The 14,155-nt window shown below is 36.4% G+C and overlaps 1 protein-coding gene across 6 annotated transcripts in view; it reads right to left on the bottom strand.

Moving 5' to 3' along the window:
• The window catches only part of TRPS1 (transcriptional repressor GATA binding 1), a 246,919-nt gene that overhangs the window by 163,356 nt on the left and 69,408 nt on the right, over positions 1-14,155 (bottom strand). For all 6 annotated transcript variants that reach the window (XM_047783382.1, XM_047783383.1, XM_047783387.1 and 3 more), the window contains one exon: positions 3,534-4,137. In XM_047783382.1, the coding sequence (XP_047639338.1) occupies positions 3,534-4,137 (604 nt within the window). The remainder of the gene's footprint in view (positions 1-3,533; positions 4,138-14,155) is intronic.

Genomic DNA, 14,155 nt, shown 5'->3' with positions numbered 1-14,155 from the left:
ACAGAGCCAAATTTAAACACTGTGCTTTCCAAACATTTTCAGGAGTTTATTCATGTTTTATAAGATCTATTCTGGAAGTTTTAAAAGAGTAACAATTAAAATTTACATATAAACTTGGACTATTTCTTGCAAAGAGTCTAAAGCGTTTAATATTTCATTCTACTCATAAAAAAACAATGACTTTATAGAAATACTACTGATACACACAAAACCCCTAGTTTTCACGAAGCAATTTACAAGGTGAAGCTTATGTCAATGTGTCCCCCTGCGATACACAGGTCACCTACACAATTTAGATTTTGTTTTAATAACAAGATCAGTTCCATACTAGTAACAAAGGAAATCCAAAGACATTCACCAAATGAAAATATACATAAATGAGCTACCCCTGAACATAAAACTGAAAGCCAAACACTGCCCATGGACAAAACAGAAAAAAGAAAAAAGAAGTGAAGAAAACTAAAGAATATTTGGAAACCTGAGCTCTTCTCTGTGATTCTTATATTTCCTTCCTCACTCTGAGTGCAACAAAATTTCATAACTGAAGCCAGTTAAAAACATGTATTCAAAAGACCAATATTCTAAAGCAACATTATAATCAGGTGCGTTGTGACACGACCCTATCTCCATTCAGCGTATTCTTGAACAATGTTTCTGTTATTTGCGTGCATAATGTTGAACTATTTAAATTAACATTTTCTGTTGGATAATTTTTCCACACTTATTTCTCGATATCACTCTACACAGTAGTCAAAGATGATAATCAAGTTTTTACTTTTAGTACTAGAAACTACATTTATAAATGTATTCATAAATATACTTGTTCGATTAACGCTATATGGGATGCATTATTTAATTAAATAATTGCTTTTGAAATCTATTTTCCATTTCTTAAGTTGCTATTATTTCTAAACAAACATGCCAAACAGCAAGGCAACTTCAAGGTCCATTCTACTTCTTAAATTCAAATATGAATATTACATTCTGCAGGTATATGTTTACACAGACCACTGTATTTTCATCGCAACCATGTACACTGTATTTGATATTTCAATTGTGTATCTACAAATTTTTACACGACACCTTTGCTAACACCTAGACCTTTAAAATTACAAAATTAAAGTACTTTGTTTTTGCCTTAGTGTATACGATGGTGATATTGAGTTTTCCCTGGCTGAGCGCAGAGGAAGGAACTGAGAAGTGTGTATCTGCTATGATAACTTAGCAATAACAATTTCTACCACCGAAGCAGAATTCATGTCAAATTCACAATCAGTGTGGGTCTGCCTCTTAATTCTCTCAGGTTTCTTAAAAAGCTGATCAGCAAGATATGTGCACATTCTAACTTTTTAACTCTGTTAATATACTAAATATTTCACAATAAATTAAATTAGCTATACATCCTATTCCAAATGGCTATTTAAAACCTGTGATTTCCAAAAGCGCTATCCAATGCAAGGAAAATGTCAATTTTAAAGATTCAAATTTTACTATAATCACAAAGTCACAGAATGATCCAAGACACTTTAAAATATATCACATATATATATCATAAATATATATATATTGGTCAGCTCTCAAAATTTAGTAGATGATAGCCTTTAAGTATCACAAATACTATAGTCAGGAATTTTATATACATTGTAGAACCTAAGTAGCCTCTCGCTAAAGATTTCCTACTTCAGCAGCTAATGCGGAGGAACTGAAAAGACAGTTGAAATGATGCAACAGAAAGTTGAAGTCAGGGAATTAAGGAAGTGGAGGAATTAAGAAAAACAAGTTTTTTTTTTTTAAGAAAAGTATTATCCTCAGCCTGTTTAGAGAACAGAACTATCATGCAAGTTTTCAACGGCACTGCTTCACAAATTACGGCTCAGTCCAAATTCTTAGCATACACAAACGGTGGCAAAAAAGGTAACATTCCAGAAACAGTTTAAAAGAGTCACATAATTTGGTATCAAATGAAGACGTCATGGGTGAAAATAACTTTAAGTGGCAAAAAAGAGTGGGGCGCTTGAGTGATACAGATGCAAGGCAATCAATTCTGCTATGCTCTCAAGATGCAACATGAAATTTAAAAATCTGAGGACATGTCATTCCTGCCTTATAACCAGAAATCATAAGAGCCACTTCAGACCAGAAGAGTCCTGACATGCTAAGAAAATGATGAGCATTTACAATGATAAAAAAAATGCATAATACATGAAAGGAGTTCCCTAATTTGAACACCCACTTGAAAAGCACAAGAACTATTTCTCTTCTTTCCAAAGTTACTTTTGATAAACTTGCTCCTTCCAGGCAGGAAGGATTCTTTGTTTCTCAGGGTACAGGAGGCATCTCCTCCTCAGCATTCAAGCCCTTCTCTTAGCTCTGGGGCATGACTGCAGATGGGAAAGGTAACAGCTTTTATAATTAACTGTGCTCCTCAAAGGCGTGTTTCTCAACCCCACCAGAAAAACACAGAGAAGCACTGACAGGCTTCAGAGAATCTGCAGGAATGAGAGCAGAGTAGCCAAGCAGACATTGGATAGAGCATTTTTTTTTTTCCCCCAGAATGCATCCAGAGAGAACTCAGTGGTCTTTCACCTCCAGGTCAAAGGACTGTGCTGGTGGAACTGTATTTCCTAACCAGCTCTTTTGTCAAGGTTAGCTGGTTTCTGATCCTACCTTCCCATGTAGGAACAAAGCTTTGAAATCATCCAAAACTTTCTCAGAGTCAAGGTTAAACAGTCAAGTGGTGGTGCCTTAGGCAAAAAAGCATCACTTAACTAGGAGCTCGTGAATTTTCAAAATCTGAAATATTTCTTGAAATGCTCACTCAACACAGCATGAAGAGAGCGAGCAAGGATCTTATCTTAAAGAGCTTTTGTTTTGTTTTTTTCCATGTGGGCCTGTGTCTTTCTCCCCTTCAAGAGCCCAAACATATAAAACGCATGATTCCCTTCTTTGGATGCTCTTCACACCATTCACACTTAGGTCTATCTCATTTTTTCCCTCCTCTTGGCAACTAAACAATGAGCATTGCCATCTGTACATAATTCCACATGGGTTTTTAAGAAACTCTCCATTTCCATATTAAGATCTCACCAAGGGCTTTGCATTCTTAGCGATTTAAATCTCTGCTAATTTCCCTATTAACCGTAGACTGTCTCATACCACCTTAAAATTTAGAAGTCATGTAGTTCTTTTAATGTAACAGATGTGCATCCTTCTGGGATTCTGAACCTCCCTTCTCTGAAAGCGGCCTCGTTGTTTCGCATAATCACCAGGAATGATTAACAAACATTCTGTCAGAGCTAACAGCAATGAGAAACAAGTGGCTTCTACCTACTCAATCAGCAGCATACACACAGAGGCACGTGAGCTGCTTTCCAGCACTTTGGCCTTTTTACGTATAAATTCCCCAAGGATACAGATCATTTAGTTGCACTTGGTAAGATATGACACTAACTCTAGAGAATGTGTGTGTGTGTCCCCCACCCCCATTTCCCCTTCAAGACAGAAGAATTACTGAAAAAATGAAACCTTCCTACCCGTAACAGGGACTGGGACTCATCCTTGGACTTGCTTTCTCCGGATGCAGGATACTGCTGGCTGACGGCGCCCGCCTTCTCTCCGCCCGCTGGCACCCCCTGCAGGAACCCCTTGGTCTCCACAGCCAAGCCGTAAAGAGGGCGCGCCAGGTGGGCCGCTTCCACACTGGGGCTATCCCTTAGGGTCTTTGTGGGCTCTTGGGGGCCGGACACAGGGGTCAGGAGGCCCAGGCTGGCCTGCGTGTAGGATGGACTGCCCCGCAGGATGTCTGCCCCTCTCCAAGTCACGCTGCGAAGGTCATCACTTGAACTCTCAGCCCAAGCTTTTTCTTTCAGCCCATCCTTATCTTCCAGCTTCTCCCTCTTCACCACGCTTTCCGAAACTGGCTCTCCCATTTTAGAGTCTGGATTGAGCAGACTGTAGACCTTGAGGTCCATTTTGGGCTCCTCCTTGATGGTGGACACGGCATGACTGTCCTCCTCGCCGTTGGCTGTAGTGATGTCCTGTTCCTGGCAGTGAACAGTGTTGAAGTGCTCCAGTAGTGACTGAGTCTCGGCAGCTGTAAAACTGCACTGACGGCATTTGTAGCAGCTGTGCGCTCTCCTGCAGAGGAAGAAAACCGTCACTAGAAATCGAGCATTCGGAAGGGCTTAAAGAAGTAGTCTTTAAGCACTTGAATTTTATCTCCTGTAATGTAACGGGTAGAATGAAGTACAATATTCTCAACACCCAGAAATTGGCATTGTAATGAACTGGCATTTGCAGTTCTATATAAGGAATGTGATATTCCCATTTGGTATATGAGCAATAACAGGTCTATGCACACACAGACACACTTAGATGCACACACTCCAGCCAACTCACAGTTAAAGCTGGCTGATTTGATTTTGATTTTTTTTTTTTTTGGTCTTTTTAGGGCCGCACCCTCGGCATATGGAGGTTCCCAGACTAGGGGTCGAATCGGAGCTGTAGCTGCTGCCCTATGCCACAGCCACAGCCATAGCAATGTGGCATCTGAGCCACATCTGCAACCTACACCACAGCTCAAGGCAACACTGGATCCTTAACCCAAGGCAACACTGGATCTTTAACCCACTGAGAGAGGCCAGGGATCGAACCCAAATCCTCATGGGTGCTAGTCAGATTCCTTTCCCTTGAGCCACAGTGGGAACTCCTGATTTACTTTATTATTGAAGCACTGCTCTGATTATTTTACCATGACTGGATAATCATCATTCTATATTACTTAAGAGATAGTCATATGTTTTTCCATCTGATTTCATCAATGGACTTTTACTGTTTATTTAAACTAAGCTGAGATTTTTTTTTTCACTATAAAGAGATATACATTTCAAATGCCGAATTGCTTTGTACAGCTTTTACATATATTGAAATCAATTCTACCTAACTGATTACGTTCTTTTCTATCATAAAATTTAAATCCATTTAATCAATGAAATGTGGTTGACTGAGCTACATAATCTTCTAAGGTTGACTGAGCTACATAATCTTCTAAATAAGATACATCAGAAGCTCAAAATTTTAAAAAACAAATTTTTTCTATCTTTAAGGACTTAAGAACATTCAACAAATAGAGGTCTGTTTCCTGCCAAACGGCATAATAGGTGCTGTAAAAATTTAATCATTAAAAGAGTGTGTGTGTTTTCTTTTTATAAAGCATGAAACAAGGATATCTTATTGTTGGATTTCATAGCATCTCCTGCTGTTAAAGACAGAACAGTAACTGCTAAATTAAGACAAATGTTTGATTAACAAAGAAGAACAGAGACACTATATCCTAAAAGGCATACTGGAAAGGTACACAAATAACTTAGAATAAGGCATACTTCCTTTAACTGTAAAAACCTCATATGACTCTCTAATTAAATAATCATGTGAAATAACTTGCAACTCCACTGATATAATGTGTTGGGAGTTACCAACTTAAAGTAACAAAATAAGTTTTGAGAACTATAACTTAAAGCCACTGTAAAATAGCTTTGTATAATTTGTAGATAATCATCGCAATATTACTCGGCCAGGCACTGGGTACACATTGGTGAATACAAGGCACGTAGTCTTTGTCCACTTGGTCTTTAGAGTCTAGTCAGGAATGACAAGCTTCACATTAGACTCTAAATAAATATGTAAGGACAAAGAGTGATAACGTGCTAAGAATGAAATGACTGGGATGGTAACGAGGTGGAAGGGCTGCTTAAGGTCACCAGGAAGGCTTTTCTGAGGGAGATGTATCAAAGCAAAGGATGAAAAGGAACTATCTTTGTTGGAGGACGAGGAAGGGGAAAGGATAGCACATTTTAGCAAGTCTGAGATACTGAAAGAGTCCGTTAATGCTTGAGAGGAATAAATAAGGGGAGGCATCATAATCAACAAGCTGGAAGATGACCAAGAGCGTTGGGAAAGAGGTAAATGTCTTCATAGGCAAAGGGGAGAAACTGCAAGGTTTTAAGCAGAGGGGTAGGATGGTTAAATTTGCATTTTAATACTTTGAGACTCTAATAGTTTCTGTATTAGATGACTTCACTCCCTTGCGAGATCTGCCTCATGGCTGAAAATCCAAAAGAATGTTCCTATTTTATAGAAGCAAAATTCAGAGGTATTAAGACCTGTAACAAAAGCTCAGCGAACTATTTGCTGAGACTACTTAATTTGGTACATGATTATCTTCTTATCAGTAAGAGCTTACATTTGGTTGAATAGGTATGGACTTATAACTTTTACTTTTCAGAGAAGGTTGTTTTCAATCTTTTCCCCTATTCCTCTTCACTGAGTAGTACAGATATAACAAAAGGAAATGCAACACATGGTAAATAATGATGCATTGTCCATAAAAATACGATGTTAAAATTAATTTTCTCAAGTGAAAGAAGGCTCTCAGGAAGAGAATGTATAAGACTTCTAGTAAAAATTCTGCCACCAAAGCCAAGGCCAACAAACCCCAAATAGAATAAAGGTCATGGAGGACAACAGGCAAGACTCAAAATCTAGGACCTAGAACCTCTTGGAACCTCATTCAGAGAAACTCCCTACACAACTGTATTTGAGTGTGATCCAATGGAAGATAAACTCCTCAACTCAAAATTGTACTCCCCAATTGTCAGCTTTATGAAGCTCAGACAGATAAAAATGGATTTATGAGAATGGTTATAGCTCAAAACATACCTGGGAAATACCCTACTGAAAACATACCACGTAATCTATTCGATCATGAATATTAAACAAACTTCAGGAAGCACGTTCACAAGCACCGATTGACCTTCACCCTAAGACCATTCTAATGAGCTCACTACCCCCTGTGATGGTGAGTTTATGGTTTTCCTGACATGCTAGGGTCTCTGCTTGAAATCTGTGATGGGATCCCTGCCTATAAATTAAGACTATAAATTGCCACTGCTACTTCTGCCCAAGTACAAAAATATTCCAAGGAATGAACATTACATGGGCCATTATTTCAAAACATAAAGACAATTTCAGGGCAACGAGAAGGAGAATGCATCAACATATAAAAGAGAAAACACAAAATTCTAGAGCACCACCCCACAAAGTTTCAAAGAATCATAGAGATGTTATTTCAAGAAATAAAAAAGGCAATTAATTCTAGGGCAACAAGGAGAAAATATCAACATACAAGGAAAAAAATAAACACAAGATACTAGGGTATCATGTGATAAGACTACTTTAAAAGAGAAGATTCACAGTTCTCATTGGAGGAATAATTTAGTTCACTTAAGAGTTAGACTCTAGAACCAGAATGCCTAAGTTTCAATTGTGGATCTTTTTCATTCCTCCATGTACCTTAACCATGAGAGACAACATTCTTAAAGCCAATTTATGTCCTAGAAGATCCTTTCTTATAAGACAGCACAACGCAGAATATATTCTATGCCTTTTCTGCTTCACCTGGTAGTGTTCAATGGCCTGAAAGACGGAGCAGTTTAGCAGTTTACTTAATTGTAAAGTCAATTAAGTTTACTAGAATTGTAAATTGTGTTTTTACTATAATGTATTTTGTATTTTTATGGTTTACTACAATTGTAAATTGTATTTTTTTCAATTATAATAGACCCATAATCTTAAAATGCCAAATAGCAAAGATCAAAAGGGTGTTACCTATGTTTTATTAAAGTCTTCAGAGGTGGGGATGCTTTGCTAGTGTATTCAGTAAGGTGGTTTAGAACCATAATATACTTAGTAACATATCTCAGTAATTAGAATTGTGAGCCTTCCACATCTACTTATTCTGTAATCTAGAAATGTCCCTGAACCATCCTATCCCTTCTCTAAGTGAAGATGAATACATCCAACCTCTACCTATTATTTGACTGGTATGTTCTCCCAATTATAAAAGGAGTCCTGGGTCTGTCCGATCCAGACCATGAGTTCATCACTAAGTATCATTCTGAAACAGGGGATCTGGGACTTCCAGGTTTTCTAATTTCTAGTTCCTATCCCAAGGGACAACTCCCTGACTCGTTACAGGTTTCAGCAAAAGCTGTTCTGATCTGCCCCACAGAGGAGCACTTATCCTGACTGATCAGGCAAGCCTTCCACAATACAGATGCCGGAAGACCTTCCAAATGCAGAAGACAGTAAGGATGGGTGTAGCTCAGAAATGAGACAGAAACTGCAGACATACGTTTTCAGTGAGAACCACGTTTTGCATTGAAAAGAAAAACACATTTTAACAGGAAGGATATTAAAATGAGGTGGCAATAACAAGCTCCACTCACACAACTTTTCTTTTGAAGACTTCAAAGCACTCACACATACACAATCTCACATTCCACTGAAGCATAAAGCCCATCTTACAGATGAGGAAAGTGAAGAAAACAGTGTCTTGTCCCCTTACATCAAGTCAAAAATGCAGGGCTTCTCTACCTTCCAGACTGATGCTTTATTTTTCAATCTTTGGCTGCCTTCATTTTTAACTTTATATAAAAACAAATGAAATTGCTGATACTGAAAATGAAAACATGGGGGATTTAAAAAAAAATGAAAACAGAGAGGGAGGGCAAGATCTTATAACTGTCAGAAATAAGACTGATTAGAGCAATGGTTTGCAAAACTGGTTGCGTGTGGTGCTGCCACCAAAGGAGTTCTTAGCAATACAGATTCCAGGGCCTCTTAATTGCCCTATTGAAGATCAGAATCTCCTGGGCATAACCTAAGAATCTGAATTTTTAGCAAGGTCTTCAGAGGTTACCCCTACACGGACTATTTACAAACTCCCTTGTAGATATATCCTGGTTCAAAACAACTTAATGAAAACACAAGACATCCTTTACCCACTGGACTCTAATAAAACACAGCTAATGCCCTATCTTTGTTACTCAGAATCATAAGATTCTGCACGTGACTACTATTAATGAAACGAAAGTAAAGCTTGACAATTAAGCAGTAAACTGCTAAACTGCTCTGTCTTTCAGACCATTGAATACCACCCGATGAAGCATAAAAGGTAATTTGCTGCATAATATTCTGGCAATCTGAAGGTCTTTGTTCTCTCTACAGTATCAGTCATATACATGATAGGAAATATATTAAGAAGATATTACACACCTTTTGAAAGCTGGGAGCAATATACTCTTTTCAATCAACAATACTAACACCTAGAGCAATGCGTCTCAAGCCCTACCATACAGAAGAATCACCTGGGAATACTGTTAAAATTCAGATTCTGATTCTGGAAGTCTGGGGTGGTACCCAATAGTCTCCATTTCTTTCAAAATCCCAGATGATGTTGCTGGGTCCAGACTACATCTTAAATAGCAAGAGTCCTGAAGCCATGGTCAGAAATAACATCAAGATGAGAATTAGACTGGAAAAAACTCTCAGTATACATACTCAGTACTTGATAGAACATTCCCAAATGAATTACTGATGATGAGCAACAAGATTTTCCCTCTTAAAGCACACACTCCCACCTATGAGAATCATCCCCCTAACAGCTCTGTAAGCTAAAACTGTAAACACGACATTGTCAAGCATAATCCCCAAACAGTAATCCATCTCTTTATTTCATTCTTTGGGGATTATCTTTCAGTAATTTTAGTGCTAGGTCATTTATATATATTATTATACAACAAGCACACAAAGTACCTATTTCCATCCCTACTTCATAAAAGAAGAACATAAATCATAGACGAGTCAATTCATAAAATAATATGCAGGGCGTGGTATAGTATTTTAGCTCTTGTCCATGTATGCTGTTTGGGAGTTGATGCAATGTTACCGGCTCGTTTGGGAAGGATTTCCTAAAAGATTTGGGCATGTCCTCTGACTTGTGTCACTCTTGGTTCAATGATAACTGAAAAGACCTTCAACATAACGCCATGTCTCCCCAAAATAAAAAGGTTATTTTCGTCCCTAGTATAAGAACTATTATTGAAGAATAAAAATTTAGTCATTGACAAACTACATTAGTTTGGACTCTGCTCTGATCTACTTAATGCATTTCATTTTATCAGCAGCAATATGAAAACCTTAAAGAGGTTCAGGGAATTTTCCCTCCACTTCTCAAGACCTACCTTAACTACCTTCTCATCCATAAAGACTTCCCAAATGACTCACCCCAAGAGTAAACCTACCATCCTCTGAGATGCTCTGAAACTGTGTCATTCCCTGAGGACTTTTTTTCACATTGCCTTTTATTAAAATGACCTTTGATTTAAGTGATGGCATAAAAAGATTTATTTCATCACTTAAAAAGCTCTCATTTACCAAAATAACCATCAATGTCTTACACAGTTACATAGTAATTGCCTTAACATCAAGATCAAAGCCCACGCATCTGTGTATCCCTTCCACTCCCACCCAGAACATCCAGACAGTCAGTAAATATCTGCTTAATAACCAAAGGAATGAACCACCACAGCTCTGGGAACACTAGACTTAATACATAGAGTCATAAAGCAGCAGAGAAATATTAAGAAATGCATAGGTATTTTGCAGATGGTATATTTGGAGTGGTCCTCTGAATAAATTCTTCATTATCTAAAAACTAGAACTTGTAGCTACAGCCACGTTAAGCCAAACTAATTTAAAAGACACCACAAATATACCTGCATTCATTTAAATTCTATACTCTGCTGCCAACTGGAGAGCATTCTCTTCATGCACTTGAGAAAAAAAGAGGTCATTTTAGGCATCTTCCTACCATTATCGTTACCAGATAAAGCACAGGATGACCAGTTAAATCTGAATTTAGATAATATACAAATAACATTTTAGTGTAAGCATGTACCATGCAGTGTTTAGGATATACTTATATAAAATCTCAACTTGTCACATGCAATACTTTAGATGATGGACACAATAAAATTTGATAAGAGATAATCATCTTTGCCTCCAGAGAAAACTACAATCAAGCTGCCTTAAAAAAAAAAAAATACTTACTTCAAGTGACTCAAAATTTCTTTGAAAGATGTTTTTATTCTTTATACTACTTGATAAAATTTTTGTGTGCTATAAAAATGTACTTGTTTCAGGTCCATTCACATTTCAATGCACAGTGGCCTTTCATCCTCACAGTAGCATTGCATTCATTAGTAGAGATTAAAAATGATTTTCCTAAATCACAAAGAACGGAGCTTTTATAGGAAAAAAATCACCTAAAAGATGCTACTCTTTTGCTCTATTCTAATATTTCTATTTTTTGGTTTTCATAACATACAGGGCACAGTATTTGCGGAGTCAGCTCTAAGCAGTGCTTTGTTTTCCTTCTTTAAATGTTAACTTCCAGATATTTATGCTATCATGTAAAAAGCCCTTCTTTACCAAATAACTGTATTTCACTTTCAACAGTTTTAACCACAGTTTTTCTTCTTCAATGACTAAATGGACATCAGAGTAAATGGATAAATCATAAATACTAATTAATTGAAACTCTGAAAGGTATTTTTGGTAATTACGGAAACAAATACCTACAGATAAATTGTCATAGAAGAGTAAATGAAGTGATTCAATTTAAATGTAGTTCAGTAGAAGTGACAACTAATAAAGTTAGTCATTTTTGTTAATACATACTTTGTTGTCATAAAGATCTACACATGCAGCACTTGAAATCACTGACACTGCCAAATGTTGGAATGAAAAGCAAGTGAAGAGAGTATTGGAGGGACAAAAACAGAAAGAGAATTATAAGGAACAATCTTGTGTTTGCCGAGGAGTGAGATGGGAGGGAGGGAGGGATTGGGAGTTTGGGAGTAGTAGATGCCAACTATTACATAGAGAATGGATAAACAAGAAGGTCTTACTGTCTAGCACAGGGAACTATGTTCAATATCTTGAGATAAATGGAAAAGAATATGAAAAATAATGTATATATATGTGCACATTATATACATACACACATATGTGTAACTGAATCACTTTGCTATAACTGTAGAAATTAATGCAATGTTGTAAATCAATTATACTTCAATAAAATATTTTTTAAAAGGAATTATAGATATATAGGTGGATAACCAGATCAATCAACTTTTTTTTTTCTTTTTTTTTTTTATGGCTGCATCTGAGGCATATGGAAGTTCCCAGGCTAGGGGTTGAATCAGGGCTACAGGTGTGGTCTACATCTCAGCCATGGCAACACTGGATCCGAGTCACATCTGCAACCTACACCACAGCTTGAAGAAACGCCAGGCCAGGAAGCCAACCTGCATTCTCACAGAGATAATGTTGGGTCCTTAACCCACTAAGCCACAAGGGGAACTCTTCAATCAACTGTTAAAAGTTGAAAATTTAAGATTCAGCCTTAGTCAAATGTGAAGAAGCAGTCGACAAAATATAATCTGAGGAAACCTGATGTTCTAAATGCGTAAGATTTCATTCAATCCACTCATCTTGCATTTTTTAATTGAAATAATCTGATGAGTATTTACTCACTGTAATTTGGAGTGTTGGAGAAGGGTGTGGGGTGATTTCACCTTCACATTGTAGAAGTAAACACAGCTAATATCATACAGGAAAGACATTAACTTATAATTCACTTTCAAAAAGAAGATATTCCTATCAAATATTCAAAACGGAAAGATAAGTCTTCTCCTGAACTAGAAAGTAAACAAAAAGTGGGAAGTAAATTACATAACATATCTAACTTATTTAACATAAAATAGAAAGCACGGCAAAAATGTATCTTATTCTAAGAAGATAACTGTTTATTTTGTATAAAGTCCTCAGGACCATTAAATCTGAAATTTCTAATAAATAATGTATCCAAAAAAAGGTAGTGCAATTGTGAGTTATTTTCCTGATGATTATAATACCCTGGGTAACTTTTTGTCTCACAATGAGAATTTTCAACTTGAACTACAATGGCCATTTCAAGGTTTTACAGGCAACTGATTTATAAGGTATTGTTTAAAAGAACATGACACATAACATACACAAATCTAGATGTAACCATCATGGTAGTCACCCTTTTAGAAACTCTGTTCTAATGCACTGTGTACTTAGCCTTTTCAGATGTGTTGATAATTAAGTGTTTATCATCAGATCTATTCTTCAGAATTAGCAGAGCACACAGTTCATGTTCCTTCCCAGAGCTCTTTTAAGATAGAAACTGAGCAGTAGCTATATATTCATTTGATCAGCAACTGCATCTAATGTTCTTTCCTTCAGCCTGAGTTATATCTAATATATTCAAACACTTTTAAAAACTTTTAATGCATCATGAATCTCTAAACAGATGGGTGCTTATCATTACATACACTACCAAAAAATGTGTACATTTTTCCACATTCTAGACGAGGAGGTAGATAATGACTATATTATTGATTTTCAAGTAGTTCTTCAATAAGGGAGGTTGAGCATTTATTCAAATATTTATTGGATATATGTACTGGTGAGACTTCATGCCTCATCTTTATTTAAAATTTTTATTGTGTACTATTAATCATACCTGTGTATAGACAGAGATATACACATTGATATCTAGGTCTAGCAAAAAATTAAAACTGGAACATAATCATAGAATGATAAAATATGATTGATTTATATATATATTCTTTACATAAAGAGAGACAGTGACAAAGAGTCTATGCACACACGCACACACACACGCATATGTACACACACACACACACACACATATATATATATATATACAGAAAGAGAGAATGATAGACTTAGGGAGAGAAAATAATAATTATGGTTCAGTTCATACATGTATATGAAGGTATATGGTATATATGTATATAAATATATATTAATATATGTATATAGCTTTGTTTGTTTTTGATCTTTGTTAAATGGAATGTGGCTACAAATAGTCTTCTTTGTTTTTATTCAGCCAAAATTACAAGGCATCCATAGTGTATTCAACTGTCATTTATTCAAATCCACTACTGTATAACATTCCACTGTAAGAAAAATCTACAAGTTATCTAATCTCTTGTGGACAGTTGAGGTTTTTTTCTTGTTTGTTTTTCTTTCTGATGTCTGTTTTGGTTGTTTGGCTCTAAAAAAATACTACTTTGAACATTTTTGCATGTTTCCAATTGCCCTCACACAAGAATTTTTTTCTCAGAAGTGAAATGATGTGGTATTTGGGAATATAAGAATTTGATATTGCCAGAATTTGCTAAATTCATTTTATAAAGTC

This window comes from Phacochoerus africanus, chromosome 6 (assembly GCF_016906955.1).
Source record: "Phacochoerus africanus isolate WHEZ1 chromosome 6, ROS_Pafr_v1, whole genome shotgun sequence".
Classification (NCBI taxonomy): domain Eukaryota; kingdom Metazoa; phylum Chordata; class Mammalia; order Artiodactyla; family Suidae; genus Phacochoerus; species Phacochoerus africanus.
Note: the sequence above shows the minus strand (reverse complement) of the source record. Positions and strands in the feature narration are given on the sequence as shown.